The 12,366-nt window shown below is 42.4% G+C and overlaps 1 protein-coding gene across 3 annotated transcripts; it reads left to right on the top strand.

Moving 5' to 3' along the window:
• The first annotated feature begins 1,302 nt into the window (after positions 1–1,302).
• ncapg (non-SMC condensin I complex, subunit G) lies at positions 1,303–12,333 on the top strand. Of its 3 annotated transcripts, none has more exons than XM_028976779.1 (23): positions 1,303–1,381; positions 1,672–1,788; positions 1,956–2,165; positions 2,291–2,519; positions 2,647–2,792; positions 3,164–3,248; positions 3,402–3,597; positions 3,724–3,873; positions 4,012–4,152; positions 7,237–7,360; positions 7,540–7,629; positions 8,062–8,241; positions 9,060–9,134; positions 9,234–9,344; positions 9,452–9,571; positions 9,655–9,882; positions 9,963–10,144; positions 10,730–10,901; positions 11,078–11,248; positions 11,359–11,476; positions 11,580–11,621; positions 11,773–11,836; positions 12,137–12,333. In XM_028976779.1, exons 2-23 carry the CDS (start codon positions 1,681–1,683, stop codon positions 12,261–12,263), a joined length of 3,069 nt encoding a protein of 1,022 aa, XP_028832612.1. In that variant the 5' UTR covers positions 1,303–1,381; positions 1,672–1,680; the 3' UTR covers positions 12,264–12,333. The 3 variants fall into 3 exon arrangements, with proteins under 3 accessions (XP_028832612.1, XP_028832614.1, XP_028832613.1); XM_028976780.1 differs by having other exon boundaries at positions 1,321–1,381; positions 1,675–1,788; XM_028976781.1 differs by lacking the exon at positions 9,060–9,134 and having other exon boundaries at positions 12,137–12,330.
• The last annotated feature ends 33 nt before the right edge of the window (positions 12,334–12,366 follow it).

Below are 12,366 nucleotides of genomic sequence, written 5' to 3'. Positions count from 1 at the left end.
TATTTAACGGCTTGACGTAGTCTTTGTTAATCTGCTCTACATATTTCCAATCTTTACATTTTAGTTCTTCTTTTGGCTCTGGTTTACTGTACCCCTTACCCATTTTAACCTAAATTTGGACCAGTGTGTCTGTTGTACCAGGGGTATCCTGAAACACTGGTACTTAATCAAAATTCCTCCCGTGGTGTATTCCACTTCTACCTGAAATCTTTTGGGGTGGGAATACCTTGCCTCTGCATGGAGTGTCTGTCTAGCGACTTTCACCCCGACTCATCCACACATTCACACCGGCGCGCAGACTCATATACATGTGTGAGTCTGAACAATTATTGTACTATTGAACTACTTTTTTATTGCTGGCAGAGGAGTCCGCCCTCCTCGCAGAATTTAACTCTTTACGAGAGGACTCCACTGTCCCTGCGGAATTTAACTAGCAGGGAGTCCTTTTGATGTAACCTTTTGTTACCACTCAAACCTCTTTTTAAAAAGAAGTCAACTTACCCCCGTGCCTTCTCTCACTCGTAGGATTCCGTAAACCTCCAGATCCCAACCCACGGTTGCCTCCCAGTCCCGAAAGGGGTCTGTTTCTCATCCAAGAGACTAATGATTAATATAGTTTGCGTATTTTGAAGATTAATACAGTTTAATACATGTGGGATATATAGCAGCAGGGTCTTCATTTCCACATTTTAACGTCCTTTAAGGTTGTTTAAACAAAATCGATTGCCTTTAAGTAAGTAATGTTGCACAACAACACAAAAGAAAGAATACATTTGATTGTAAAGTCGAATTGTTTTTTCATTCTCCACAAAAGGACATAAATGTAATAAAAAAAACCGCACAGTAAAAGGCCCGCGCCCCCCCTCCCCCGCGACCCCAACCAGCCCGACCCACGGTCCGGCCCGCTCTCCCCCCAACAAACACCACCCCTCAATTCACATACCCCCCACGCGCCCCGCCTCCGCCCAACAACCCCAACCCAATGCCCTCCAAAGCAGCCGCCGAGAAAAAACCCCCCACACCCGCCCGCCCGCCCCGGGAGACCCTGGCAGACTCCCCCCCGACACAGCCCGCCGCCCGAGGGCTACCCGGAAAAATAAAAAAAAATAAAGCAAGGAAAGCCCAAAGAGAAAACATAAAAAAAACGCCGAAAAACGGAAAGCAGCGAGCAAAGCTCCCCAATACCCGCCCTCCCCCTCTCTCCTCCTCTCTCCCCCTCTCTCCCCCACCCCCTCCCTCTCCCTCCCTCCTCCTTTCTCCCCTTCCCGCCCTCGTTCTGCGCCTCTCATCTCGCGAGAAGAGGATTTGAAATCTGGCGCGCGGCGGACGGGCGCAACGGGACATCCTCCACGGCGCGTTTTAACTCGCGTTTTTAAGCACGGTACGTGTTCGGCAGTTACAACGACGCTTTCACGGGCCCCGTGGTCGCGTTCGTCCGAACCGTGTCACCTCTGCGCACTTTTTTGGATTTTTTGGGTTATTCCTGGTGCGCTAACAGCGCTAACGCGGTGGGGAGGTTCAGCACTTGCTCATTTCCGGGGTTTGTTGTTACCGGTTTGGTGGTTATCTGATATCCAACTGGTTTGCGCTGCGTTGATTAAGAAAGTTATTTGAATAATAAGGATAACAGTGGCTGTCTCCCGCGCACTGGCCTTGTCGTTTTATAATCAGCAGAGAACCATGACGGCAGACATTGAATCGGAGATAAAGGAAGCGTTCCAGCGTGCCCAGAAGGCGCACGTCAACAGAGCCAAAATTGCTGCCATCCTGAAACAGAGGTACAACAAGGTGAGCGTGAATTTGTCTAACAACGTGTCGAGAAGGGGCTCGTCCTGCACTTCTGTTGATAATAATGTGATAAATGTGACGTCACGTTTTATTTCCCTTACATGTGTGATCCAAAATATTTTGTGTGATTCTGATTAGACCCATTTGCTCTTTGTATGTGTTGTCAGCTGGAAGACAAACCCCAGTTTCACAAAGAGTTCATTCATTACCTGAAATATGGCATGATAGTCTATAAACGGGAACCTGCTGTGGAGCATGTAATCGATTTTGTCTGCAAGTTTGCAATGAGCTTTGAAGTACCGGAAAAGGATCAGGATTGCATGGATGAAGAGGATGAGAATCCATTCCTGACCTTCCTGTTCAGTTTTTTATTAGAGGTGATTAAAATAATTATGACACATGAGATTACAGTATCTGATGAGCAATTAAATTTACTTTGAAGTAAAAAATGGAAACATTGTACTGATGACCAGGCACCTTATGATGCTTTTTGTCTCTCTAGTCTCACAATGCAAGCAGCCATGCTGTGCGTTTCCGCGTTTGTCAGCTCATCAATAAGCTCCTGGGCAACTTGGGAGAAAACGCCCAGATTGACGATGACCTTTTTGACCAAATCCACGAGGCCATGCTGGTCCGTGTTACAGACAAATTCCCTAACATCAGAATACAGGCCGCACTGGCCATGGCCAGGCTTCAGGAGCCCCAGAACCCACAATGTCTCACTATTAAAGGTACTTTGTCCTCTGATGCGCATAGTTTTTATAAAGCGCTATAGCACATAATTCATAATTTGAGTTTCATTGTCAACCATATGCTTTACTTTTCAAATGAATTATTATTATTTTTTTTTTTTTAAAGCTTATCTCCTGATCCTGGAAAATGACTCCAACCCTGAAGTGCGTCGGGCTGTGCTGTCATGTATTGCTCCATCAGCCTTGACTCTTCCCAAAATTCTTAGGAGAACCAGAGATGTGAAGGAGAAAGTTAGAAAGCTGGCATATCAGGTATCTGTGCAAAACTTGGACATATCTATCTTTTTTGGGGCAGTGGTGGCCTAGAGGGTAAGGAAGCAGACCCATAAACAGATGGTGGTCAGTTAGGTGCCATTGAGAAAAAAAATCAGTCCCTACACTCTGCTCCCCAGGTAACTTTCATGGCAGCCTACCGCTGTGATGGATTAAATGTAGAGGACTCATCATGTTGTTGTGTGCACTGTGTGCGCTGTGCTTGCTGTGTTTCACAATGACAATAAGTTCACTTTCACTTGTTGATTTTGCATAAAAATGCATAATTTTGCATTTTGAATTTAACAAAATTATCACGGAAGTCTGGTTCTGTATGGGACAAGAGTCCTGATATTTTTATATATTTTCAGGTCCTGGCAGAGAAAGTGCACATCTGTGCGCTCACCATCGCCCAGAGAGTCAGTCTGCTACAGGAGGGCCTAAATGATTCAGCAGGTATTGCTGAAGTGCTGAAATATTGGTGTGATACTTTGTTCACTGTTGTGCAAATGAATATAAGTCATGATTCAGGGACTGCGGTGTATTCAGAGTCACCAAGTGGATTGTCAGACTTTCAGTTTTAATGGATTTGATGGATTTTCTCCCCAGAATCGGTTAGAGACATTGTTCAAAAGAATCTGCTTCCTGCATGGCTTCGTATGCTGGATGACAAAGTCCTGGAGCTTCTCCACAGGCTGGATGTGGAAAACTGCTCACAGACTGCTGTTGATGTCCTACATGCACTCTTTTCTATGGCAACAAGTCCAGAGCAGCTCCAACAAGATGGGGGCAGGCTAGATAACAGGTCAAATGATTGCTTTTGACAGATCAGTGACTGGACTTTTTCCTCATTAAAATGTTGCGTAAAATGTCAACAGGTCAGTTGTCATGACAGTAATTGTACCTATTTTTATTTATTTATTTTTTGCAGAAGGCTGATTCCTGAGGATTCTCTGACCTGTGAGAATGTGCTATATTGGAGAGCCCTGTGTGAGTTTGTTAAAAAGAAAGGAGACCAGGGCGAGGAGATACTAGACCATCTGGTTCCAGAGGCTGCCATTTTTGCAGAATACCTTTATGGGTATTTATTGATTTGATTTATTGTCAAACACATTTTAGAACGTGATTACACATTTCCCAGTGTATTATGCCTTTGGGTACTTCAGGACCAGTGAGTAATGCTTTATGGACAGATGGAAAGAATTTGTATGTGTCTCAGGTATCTAAAGAGCATCCCCATCTTGACTGATGAGAACATGGCAGATGATGCACAGCTGGAGCTGGTGATGACCAAGGAATTCATTGGCCAACAGCTCATCCTGATGGTGGCTTGCCTGGACACTGCAGAAGAAGGGGGCCGGTTAGTCCAATAATCATGCTAAACTCTCTCTCTATGCTTTTGCCTGTCTTAAGAGCTTATGCCTTTGAAATGGGCTATTTTTAATTTTTTTTTACCTGAGAGGTTTTTGCTGCATATATGTGACTATATTTAGTGTAGGTACCTCATTTTGGTATGATGCACTCACCTCATGCCTGTTCTAATCTAATTTAACTTGAATATGAATTCTAAAGTAATTCATATTCTATATGTAAGTCTTTCTGGATAAGAGTGTCTGCCAAAAGCTGCAAATGTAGATAAGAAGCGGCCCGGTCAGTCCAGGCCTTAGATTAAAAAGTTGAAAAGTTAACAGGGTTTTGATCAATTTGTTATAATGTATATACAATGCTGAAAAAAAGGAACACAAAAACAAGACATCCTAGATCTGAATGAATGAAATATTCTTAATAAATGCTTAAATACTGTTACATAGTTGAATGTAAGGACAACAATATCACATGCAAATTATCGATTGAAATCAAATTGATCAACCCATGGAGGTGTGGATTTGGAGTCACACTCAAAATTTAAGTGGAAAAACACACTACAGGCTGATCCAACTTTGTCCTTAAACAAGTTAAAATGAGGCTCAGTAGTGTTTATGACCTCCACGTGCCTGTATGACCTCCCTACAATGTCTGGGCATGCTTCTGATCAGGTGCCAGATGGTCCTGGAAAGTTTGTAGTGCAACGTGGTGTTCGTGGACTGAGTGAGACATGAAGTCCCAGATGTGCTCAGTTGGATTCAGGTCTGGGGAACGGGCGGGACAGTCCACAGCATCAATGCCTTCGTTAGTGCTGACACACTCCAGCCACATGAGGTCTAGCATTGTCTTGCATTAGGAGTAACCCAGGGCCAAGGGCACCAGAATATGGTCTCACAAAGGGTCTGAGGATCTCATCTTGGTACCTAATGCCAATCTTGTTCTGTGGCAAATGCCAAACGTGCTACCTGTGGACGTCTGGCCCTCATACCACCCTCATGGAGTCCGCTTCTGACCCTTTGAGCAGACACATGCACATTTGTGGCCCGCTGGGGGACATTTTACAGGGCTCTGGCAGTGCTCCTCCTGTTCCTCCTTGCACATAGGTGGAGGTAGCATCCTGCTGCTGGGTCGTACTGCCTCCTGCATGTCTGCTGATGTACTGGCCTGTCTCCTGGTAGCGCCTCCATGCTCTGGACACTACTGTCAGACACCGGAAACCTTCTTGCCACAGCTAACATCCTGGCACCCTCTTGTGTGGGTTGTAGACTGTCTCATGCTACCACTAGAGTGAAAGCACTGCCAGCAAAGTGACCAAAACATCAACCAGAAAGCATAGGAACTGAGGAGTGGTCTGAGGTCACCACCTGCGGAATCACGCATTTATTGGGGATTTTTGCACAACAGACTATTGATTGTCAATCAGTGCTGCTATCAAAGTGGACTGTTTGATTTCACAGACGTGTGATTGACTTGCGTTGACTTATATTTACATTGTGTTGTATAACTTTCTTTTATTTTTTCGGAGCAATGTCCTAAGTGGAGTGTGTCACTAGTGCCAGTGTCAAAACCAAAAGTTTTACATTTTGTATTCATAAATGAAGGCCTTGAAATTAATTTTGCTGGCTGTTCTTAAATTTCATTCATGCATTAGAACCGCAATGTCACCCGGCAGGGCAGATTTATGGAGCCTTATCTTTATATTTTACTCGCAAAAAGACTTAGGGGATGTCATACGAACGGTGTTTGTTTCACTTCAGATATTTTTCAGGTATATTGGGGCCAATACCAAGAGACAACCTTTCTCAATGTGACATCAATTTCAACATTATGTGGGTATAAAAAGCTGGTATTGTCAGTAAGTCCTTCCAAGTTCATCATTCAAACAGCACACATCACTTAACGGATGAGCAGCGTCACGTGGCCATGGCGCGCCTTCGGATCGGTGGCAGGCAGGCAGAACTTTGTGTGTCTCAAAGTGTCATCAGCAGACTTGCATCAAGTCACAGAACTACTGGCAGAGCTCATGACAGACCCGGGAGTGGAGCCCCACGAGTGACAGACGCAATGATGACCAGTACCTAAGGACCTATTCACTCGGACATTGTTATGCAACTGCCACACAGCTGCAGGCCCGTTTACAAGATGCGGGGGTACTAGGGTCTCCAGACAAACCATTCACTGTGAAAGTTTGCAGTGGGCACAAGACCATGTGACCTGGACAATACAGCAGTGGTGTACTGTCCTGTTCACTGATGAGTGTTCCGTCAGCGTTGCTGGAGAAGACGAGGTGAGCGATACGCTGAGGTCAACATGGTCCCCAGTGTTTGCTTTGGTGGAGGAGGTGCAACAGTCTGGGCATCATCAGTCAGCACAAAACAGATTTGGTTATTGTACATGGCTCAGTCACTGCACGTTCTTACCTCAGAGACATCATGGAACATATCATCATCCCCCAGTTCCATCAGCACACCCCCAACGTTCTGTTAATGGATGATAATGCTCGACTACATCGTGGCAGAATTGTCACAGCTCAGCTTCAGGAAGTTGAAGTGCCTCATATGGTATCAATGTCCCTTGACCTGAACCCCATAGAGCACGTCTGGGACCAATTGAAGCAGAGGCTGAATGATTGTTCCCAACCCCCACGTGACCTGGCATAACTGTGTGTAGCACTTGTGGAAGAGTGGAACGCATTACCTCAGAACAATATCATGAGGCTAGTGTCAAGCTGTCATTGTGGCAATTTTTGTTATTTGGGGTTATCCCTGTGGGCAATAAATATTAAACAAATGAAAATGGTATTTCTTCTCATACATTATTAGTAATATCAAAGGGAACTTTTACTTATTTCATTAAAGTTCAGAGCAAATAGGAGAAGCGCTCATGTAAATAACAATATCCCAACTTATTGTGAGTGTATATATTTGTATTCACATATATTTCCTGAATATGAAAGGAAAGGTGCGCCATTGGTCTTAAATTTAATTTAAAGTAGTCTTAAGAAGGTCTTAAATTTAAGATTAAAAATCCTTGGTTATCGTTTTCCTTAGTAATGTTTCCTATAATGTTTTTAACACAGGAAGCGAGTGTTTGCTGTGCTTCAGGAGATGCTTGGCCTGCCAAACACGCCCAATTCCCTCATCCCACTGCTGGTGGAGAAACTTGTTAGTGTGCTCAAGGATGATGACAAACGTACACAAGTGGTGGGTATATGTATTCAAGGAATCAGTGAAATCCATTTGCATTTAACCAAGAGAAATTAAGGCTTTAGTCATTTTATGGGTGCAGATCTAGTTCAGCAGTAGCTTTTTTTAATTGATACTGAAACTTGTAGACAGTTTAAAAAATCTCTTCCTTTTTTTTTTTTTTTTTTTTTTGTCAGATTGCTGAGATCATCTCTGATTTGCGTGAGCCCATAGTACAAATCAGTGAACCTACCAATGAGAGTGAAAACCGGAGAAAACAAGTCCAGGTGAGCTGTACCATCGTCAGCTCTGTAACAAAATGTGTACAACCGTGCACTGCTAGTATTAATACACATGTACATGTTGCTTTATATTTCATCTATAGTAGCCATTAGTGCTTGTTGAGGCTCTATACCTTATCTGCTAGGGGTTCCCTAAAACACGGTGGTGCATCAAAGTATGATATTGTACTAGATAATTTTATTCTTTAAAATGATTAATTCTGTAATGACTGCATTAACATGTACTAATGGACATTCAATTTTAGAATGAAAACATATATGAAGAGTGCATTGCTACTAGTAAAAGAATATGTATGACATTGAACTCAGATGTCTGCAGATGTCAGTGATGGGGGTGGGGGGTTAGTTTGCTCTGAGACTGTAAAAGAGCTAAAGGGAGTGTTTTATTCCCTCCTTCTTTTGTTTAATTCTTATCAGCTTGCTGAGATGAAGGTTAATATACTAGAGGCAAAGCAGACACTGGAGGACTGCATTAGTGCTCAGGACTTCAGCCGTGCAGCTGAGCTGAAAGACCGCATCACTGGGCTAGAAAACATGCGAAACCAGCTGATACAGGAAGCTGCCCAGCCCGACTTGAAGGAGGTTCGGGTAGAGAAGGTATGAATAGGGTCCCTGGTTTGCCCAGCTCCAGCTATTACATGCTCATCTATTGCTGCATCTGCCTGTCCAAAGAGCTTATGCTTGAAGGGTTGCAGATAGGCTATGCTAATATTCATTTTGATTTTGCACAATTATAAAATGTTACACACGGATAAGGCTACAGATTATTACAATTTTGAGCGCCTTTACCTCTTCTGGTTTGATTCACTTCAAAGGTCCCCTATTATGAAAATCACTTTTTGATGTAACATTAATATGAATTCCCCTGGCCTCTATATGATCCTGCAGTGGCTAGAAATGGTGATTTTTAAAAAAAAAAAAAGCATTGAAAAGCATTGCAGTTGCTTGCTGACACAGGAAGTGTTGTTGACTTAATTTCCGTGAATGCCCACTCACTTCTATAGGCTTCTCTAGTCCCGCCTCTCTTAGCATTTAAAGGTACACACACTGGTTTTAATTCTGTACCAAGGCTGAATTTTGGAAGGAGACTTCAGGTACAGTATTAGGGGACCACTAAGACCTATATAATAGCAAAATAGAAATTCATAATAGGTGACCTTTTAATATTGGTTGCATGCACCTCATGCATGTTCTACTCTGATTTGACTTGAAAGTGAATTCTTGTTCTTAGCTGATTTCTTGCAGCAGCCTTTATTAAATAGCTTTTTGCTGACCTGAGTAGCTTCCGGTGCTCTGTCATGCTTCCGCACCAAAATTTCAGTGCTTCTGCACTTTAAAAAATACAAAAGCTTGCAGTACTCAAAAAGGTCAGTTGTGCATGAGGAGTAACAAAAAGAGCTGTATTTTGGGGTCAGTCCTCAATTTCAGACACCACATCGGGCCATTCTGTTCTAAATGACGAAAATGGAGCAAATGCAAAGTTCCCTCAGGTAAAGCTTCCCTTAAGAGTGACATTCGTAGAAATGATTTTATTTTGTGTCATCAAGTTATACAACTGTATCTTTGATGTAATGTGCATTTATTTTCAGAATGACCCTGAGACCATGCTGAAATGTTTGACCATGTGTGCTGAACTCATGAAGCAGATGAATATCAGGAAGGGCATAAGCCCGACCATAAATGGCCTTATTGAATCTCTGGTAAGGCCATCCTCCTTTCTCTTTATCTATTGTGCTTTATTAAAACATCTTTAGTTAAATTGTAGGCTTTTATTGGTAAAAAGTTAAGTATGACTCTTGACTTCTAGATTCTGCCAAGCATCGCTAGCCCTATCCCGGCAGTCAGAAACATGGCTGTTTTGTGCTTGGGAACCTGTGCTCTCCACAGTAAAGACCTGGCCAACCGACACTTGGTGCTGTTGCTGCAGGTTCGTTGTTGCATTTACTGTTTGTTGCAACAGTTTTGGTTGTGGCTGTCAAACCGACTATGTTTCTGATGCCTTTGATTTAGATTAGCCAGTTGGATGAACCTAAAGTCAGAATTACTGCTGTAAAGGCCCTGATTGACCAGCTCCTCTTCAATGGCTTTGACATCATGGGACAAAATCCCACCAAAGAGATTGGCAACAGTTCAGATTCCCTGGAAGATGACGGATCGGCAGCAAAGGAAGGAGAAGAGGACAGCCAGAGCACAGTCCAGAGCATTCTGGTCATGTTCTCTGAGTTCTTGGATAGTGAGGTATTTATCCTCATTGCATCAGAAATGATGGATTGAATAAAATAAATGTTGAAGTGCTTGAGCCTGCTTTTTGGCAACAGATCACAGAGTTGCGTACAGAGGTGGCAGAGGGTTTGGCAAAGCTCATGTACTGTGGAAGGATCACCAGTGCAAAACTTATGTCCCGTTTGGTGTTGCTGTGGTACAATCCTGTAACTGAGGATGACATCCGACTGCGCCATTGCTTGGGTGTTTTCCTTCAACTCTATGCTAGAGGGAGCAGGTATTTCTATTTTCAGTATAATTATTTCACATACCATATGTAAAAATCTGCATCAAGCTTTTATTAGCATTAGACAGTCTTAATTTAAAGAGATTTTATTTCAATGCGTACACTATTTTTATAATAAAAAGTATGATTTGATATGATCTGTTAAAATAAGATTGCTCAGATTCATTAGTTTCATGAATTTACACTACCGGTCAAAAGTTTGGACACGCCTACTCATTTCACTTATTATTATGGTCTCTTGACCACCTTAAGTTAGACAACAAGGATTGAAAGTTTAGCACTTTCTTATCCTTCACCTATGTTAATGAGCATCTCATGAAGCAGCTTTTCACTATAATGAACAAAGCAGTCATGAAGGTAAAAAGACGCAAAAAACAGATTCATCAAAAATACTTCACTTTCTCCAGCAATTTAAAAATAAGTAAATAAATAAATATGCTCTATGTATTAGATTCTTTAAAATGGCCCCCATCTTGGTCTCCATAACCACCACTGAGTAGATATACCCAAACGTTTGACAGTAATGTAATTTTAAGACACAAAACATTAATTTTGTGCACATTTGAATCCATTCAGGGCGAATCAGGAGTGTATCGAGGAAAGTTTCCTGCCTACGCTGCATATGCTTTTTAACGCTCCTGCCACTTCTCCCTTGGCTGAAGTTGATGTGTCTAACGTCGCCGAGCTTTTGGTCGACCTGACCCGGTCCTCCACACTTTCTAAACCTGACAAAGATATTGCCCTTCAGGTGAGCGATCACTTCCTGTCCACTACACCTTCTCCACTATTTGTTCAGATGGAGTATAATAATGTTGTAAATGGTTAATGTGCTTGAAAAATAAATGTTTTGTTCAGTTATTTCTCAAATAGCTCAAATTATTTAAGCTTTTTTATTGCAATCACCATCTCCTGTTTCACTCGCAGGGTCTGTCTGTACATGATAGCTTGGCGGTGCGTTTGTGTAATGAAATTCTGAGGGACCCTTTGGCTCCAGAGGTTCGTCTCTACACAAAATGCCTAAGCTGCCTGGAACTGAGCACAGAGGATTGCCCAACAAACAAAGATCTGTATGAGCTACTCCAAGAGATCCTAGAGGTTGTGGCTATGAACATTTGTCTGATTTATTTAATCTCAAGCATAAGAGTTCGACTGGCTTAATCCAGTCTTTCTAAAATATGCCTGTGTGCCCTGTTCTATATTTTCAGCAAGTGAAGGATAAGATCTGTGTGCGAGCAATTGAGAAGGTCTGCAGCAGACTAAAGGTTAAAAGCAAAACAGCTGCCACTCAGGATGTTTCGCTTGCTCAAGATGAAACCATACTTGGTCAGTTTATATTCTTAAAGCTTTCCGATACCAAATGAGTTAAAATGTGCTTGTGTTATTAAATAAAGTTATACATTTTTCGTATGACCCTTTTTTTTCCTAGATGCTGCAAATGAAGCTCAGTCATGCAAAAAGCCAAGGACCGGTACAGTATTATCAAATTATATTACAGGCAATTGATCTGGAAGTGCTACTGTTCTCAATTTCTGTTGTGGTCAAATGTGCCTTCTAGCTGTAGGCCAAAAGGAATGTATTTTTGGTTCTACCTGCTTAAACCCACTTGTGTTCTCCTTCAGGCCGGCAGAAAGCAACTACTGCCAAAGTGGCAAAGAAAAGCAAAGTGATTGATTCAGAGGAAAGGTGGGTACTGACTGTTTTCATGAGAGCACACTCAGGATTGTTTTCTGCTATCAGCCCTGAACTGTTAAACTAATGATGCATGCATCAATACTCAGTATTACACTGTACTATACAGTGCTGGGGGGGATGGAACCAGTCTGCTATGAAACAGGCAGTCAGTCTTTTATTAAATGTAGAACTTTGTGTTCATTTGGTCTTGCAGTGAGTGAGATGTTACATATCTTAGCTATTTTAGTTCACAATCCCCAGAATAAGTCCTCTTTGTGACATTTTGTCTCATGCCTAACTGTTTCTTTACAGTGATGAAGAGAACATTCCAGAACCGACTCCAGTTCAGCGCCCAAGTCGTCGGGCCAAGGTGGCAGCCATGAACAAAACCAAACAGGACCTTTCTGCTTTATTGACCAGAGAGGCCAATGGTTCATAAGTCAGTCAATTTCCTGCATTTACTTCAGTGTTAGTAAAATGATTTCAAAATGTTTTCATTTTTTTTTCATGTGTTTTTAAAATAAAATTCAACAACATTCATC

The sequence above is a fragment of the Denticeps clupeoides genome, chromosome 4 (genome assembly GCF_900700375.1).
Source record: "Denticeps clupeoides chromosome 4, fDenClu1.1, whole genome shotgun sequence".
Taxonomy (NCBI): Eukaryota; Metazoa; Chordata; class Actinopteri; order Clupeiformes; family Denticipitidae; genus Denticeps; species Denticeps clupeoides.
The sequence above is the reverse complement of the archived record's forward strand: the minus strand, read 5'-3'. Positions and strand labels throughout refer to the sequence as shown.

Excerpts from the sequence above, each read along its gene's own strand:
- ncapg (XM_028976779.1), top strand. The coding sequence starts at position 1,681 with ATGACGGCAGACATTGAATCGGAGATAAAGGAAGCGTTCCAGCGTGCC. Across the intron at positions 8,242-9,059 it reads AGGAGGTTCGGGTAGAGAAG|TCCTCAATTTCAGACACCAC; the intron begins GTATGAATAGGG and ends TTTTGGGGTCAG. Across the intron at positions 9,572-9,654 it reads ACTTGGTGCTGTTGCTGCAG|ATTAGCCAGTTGGATGAACC; the intron begins GTTCGTTGTTGC and ends CCTTTGATTTAG.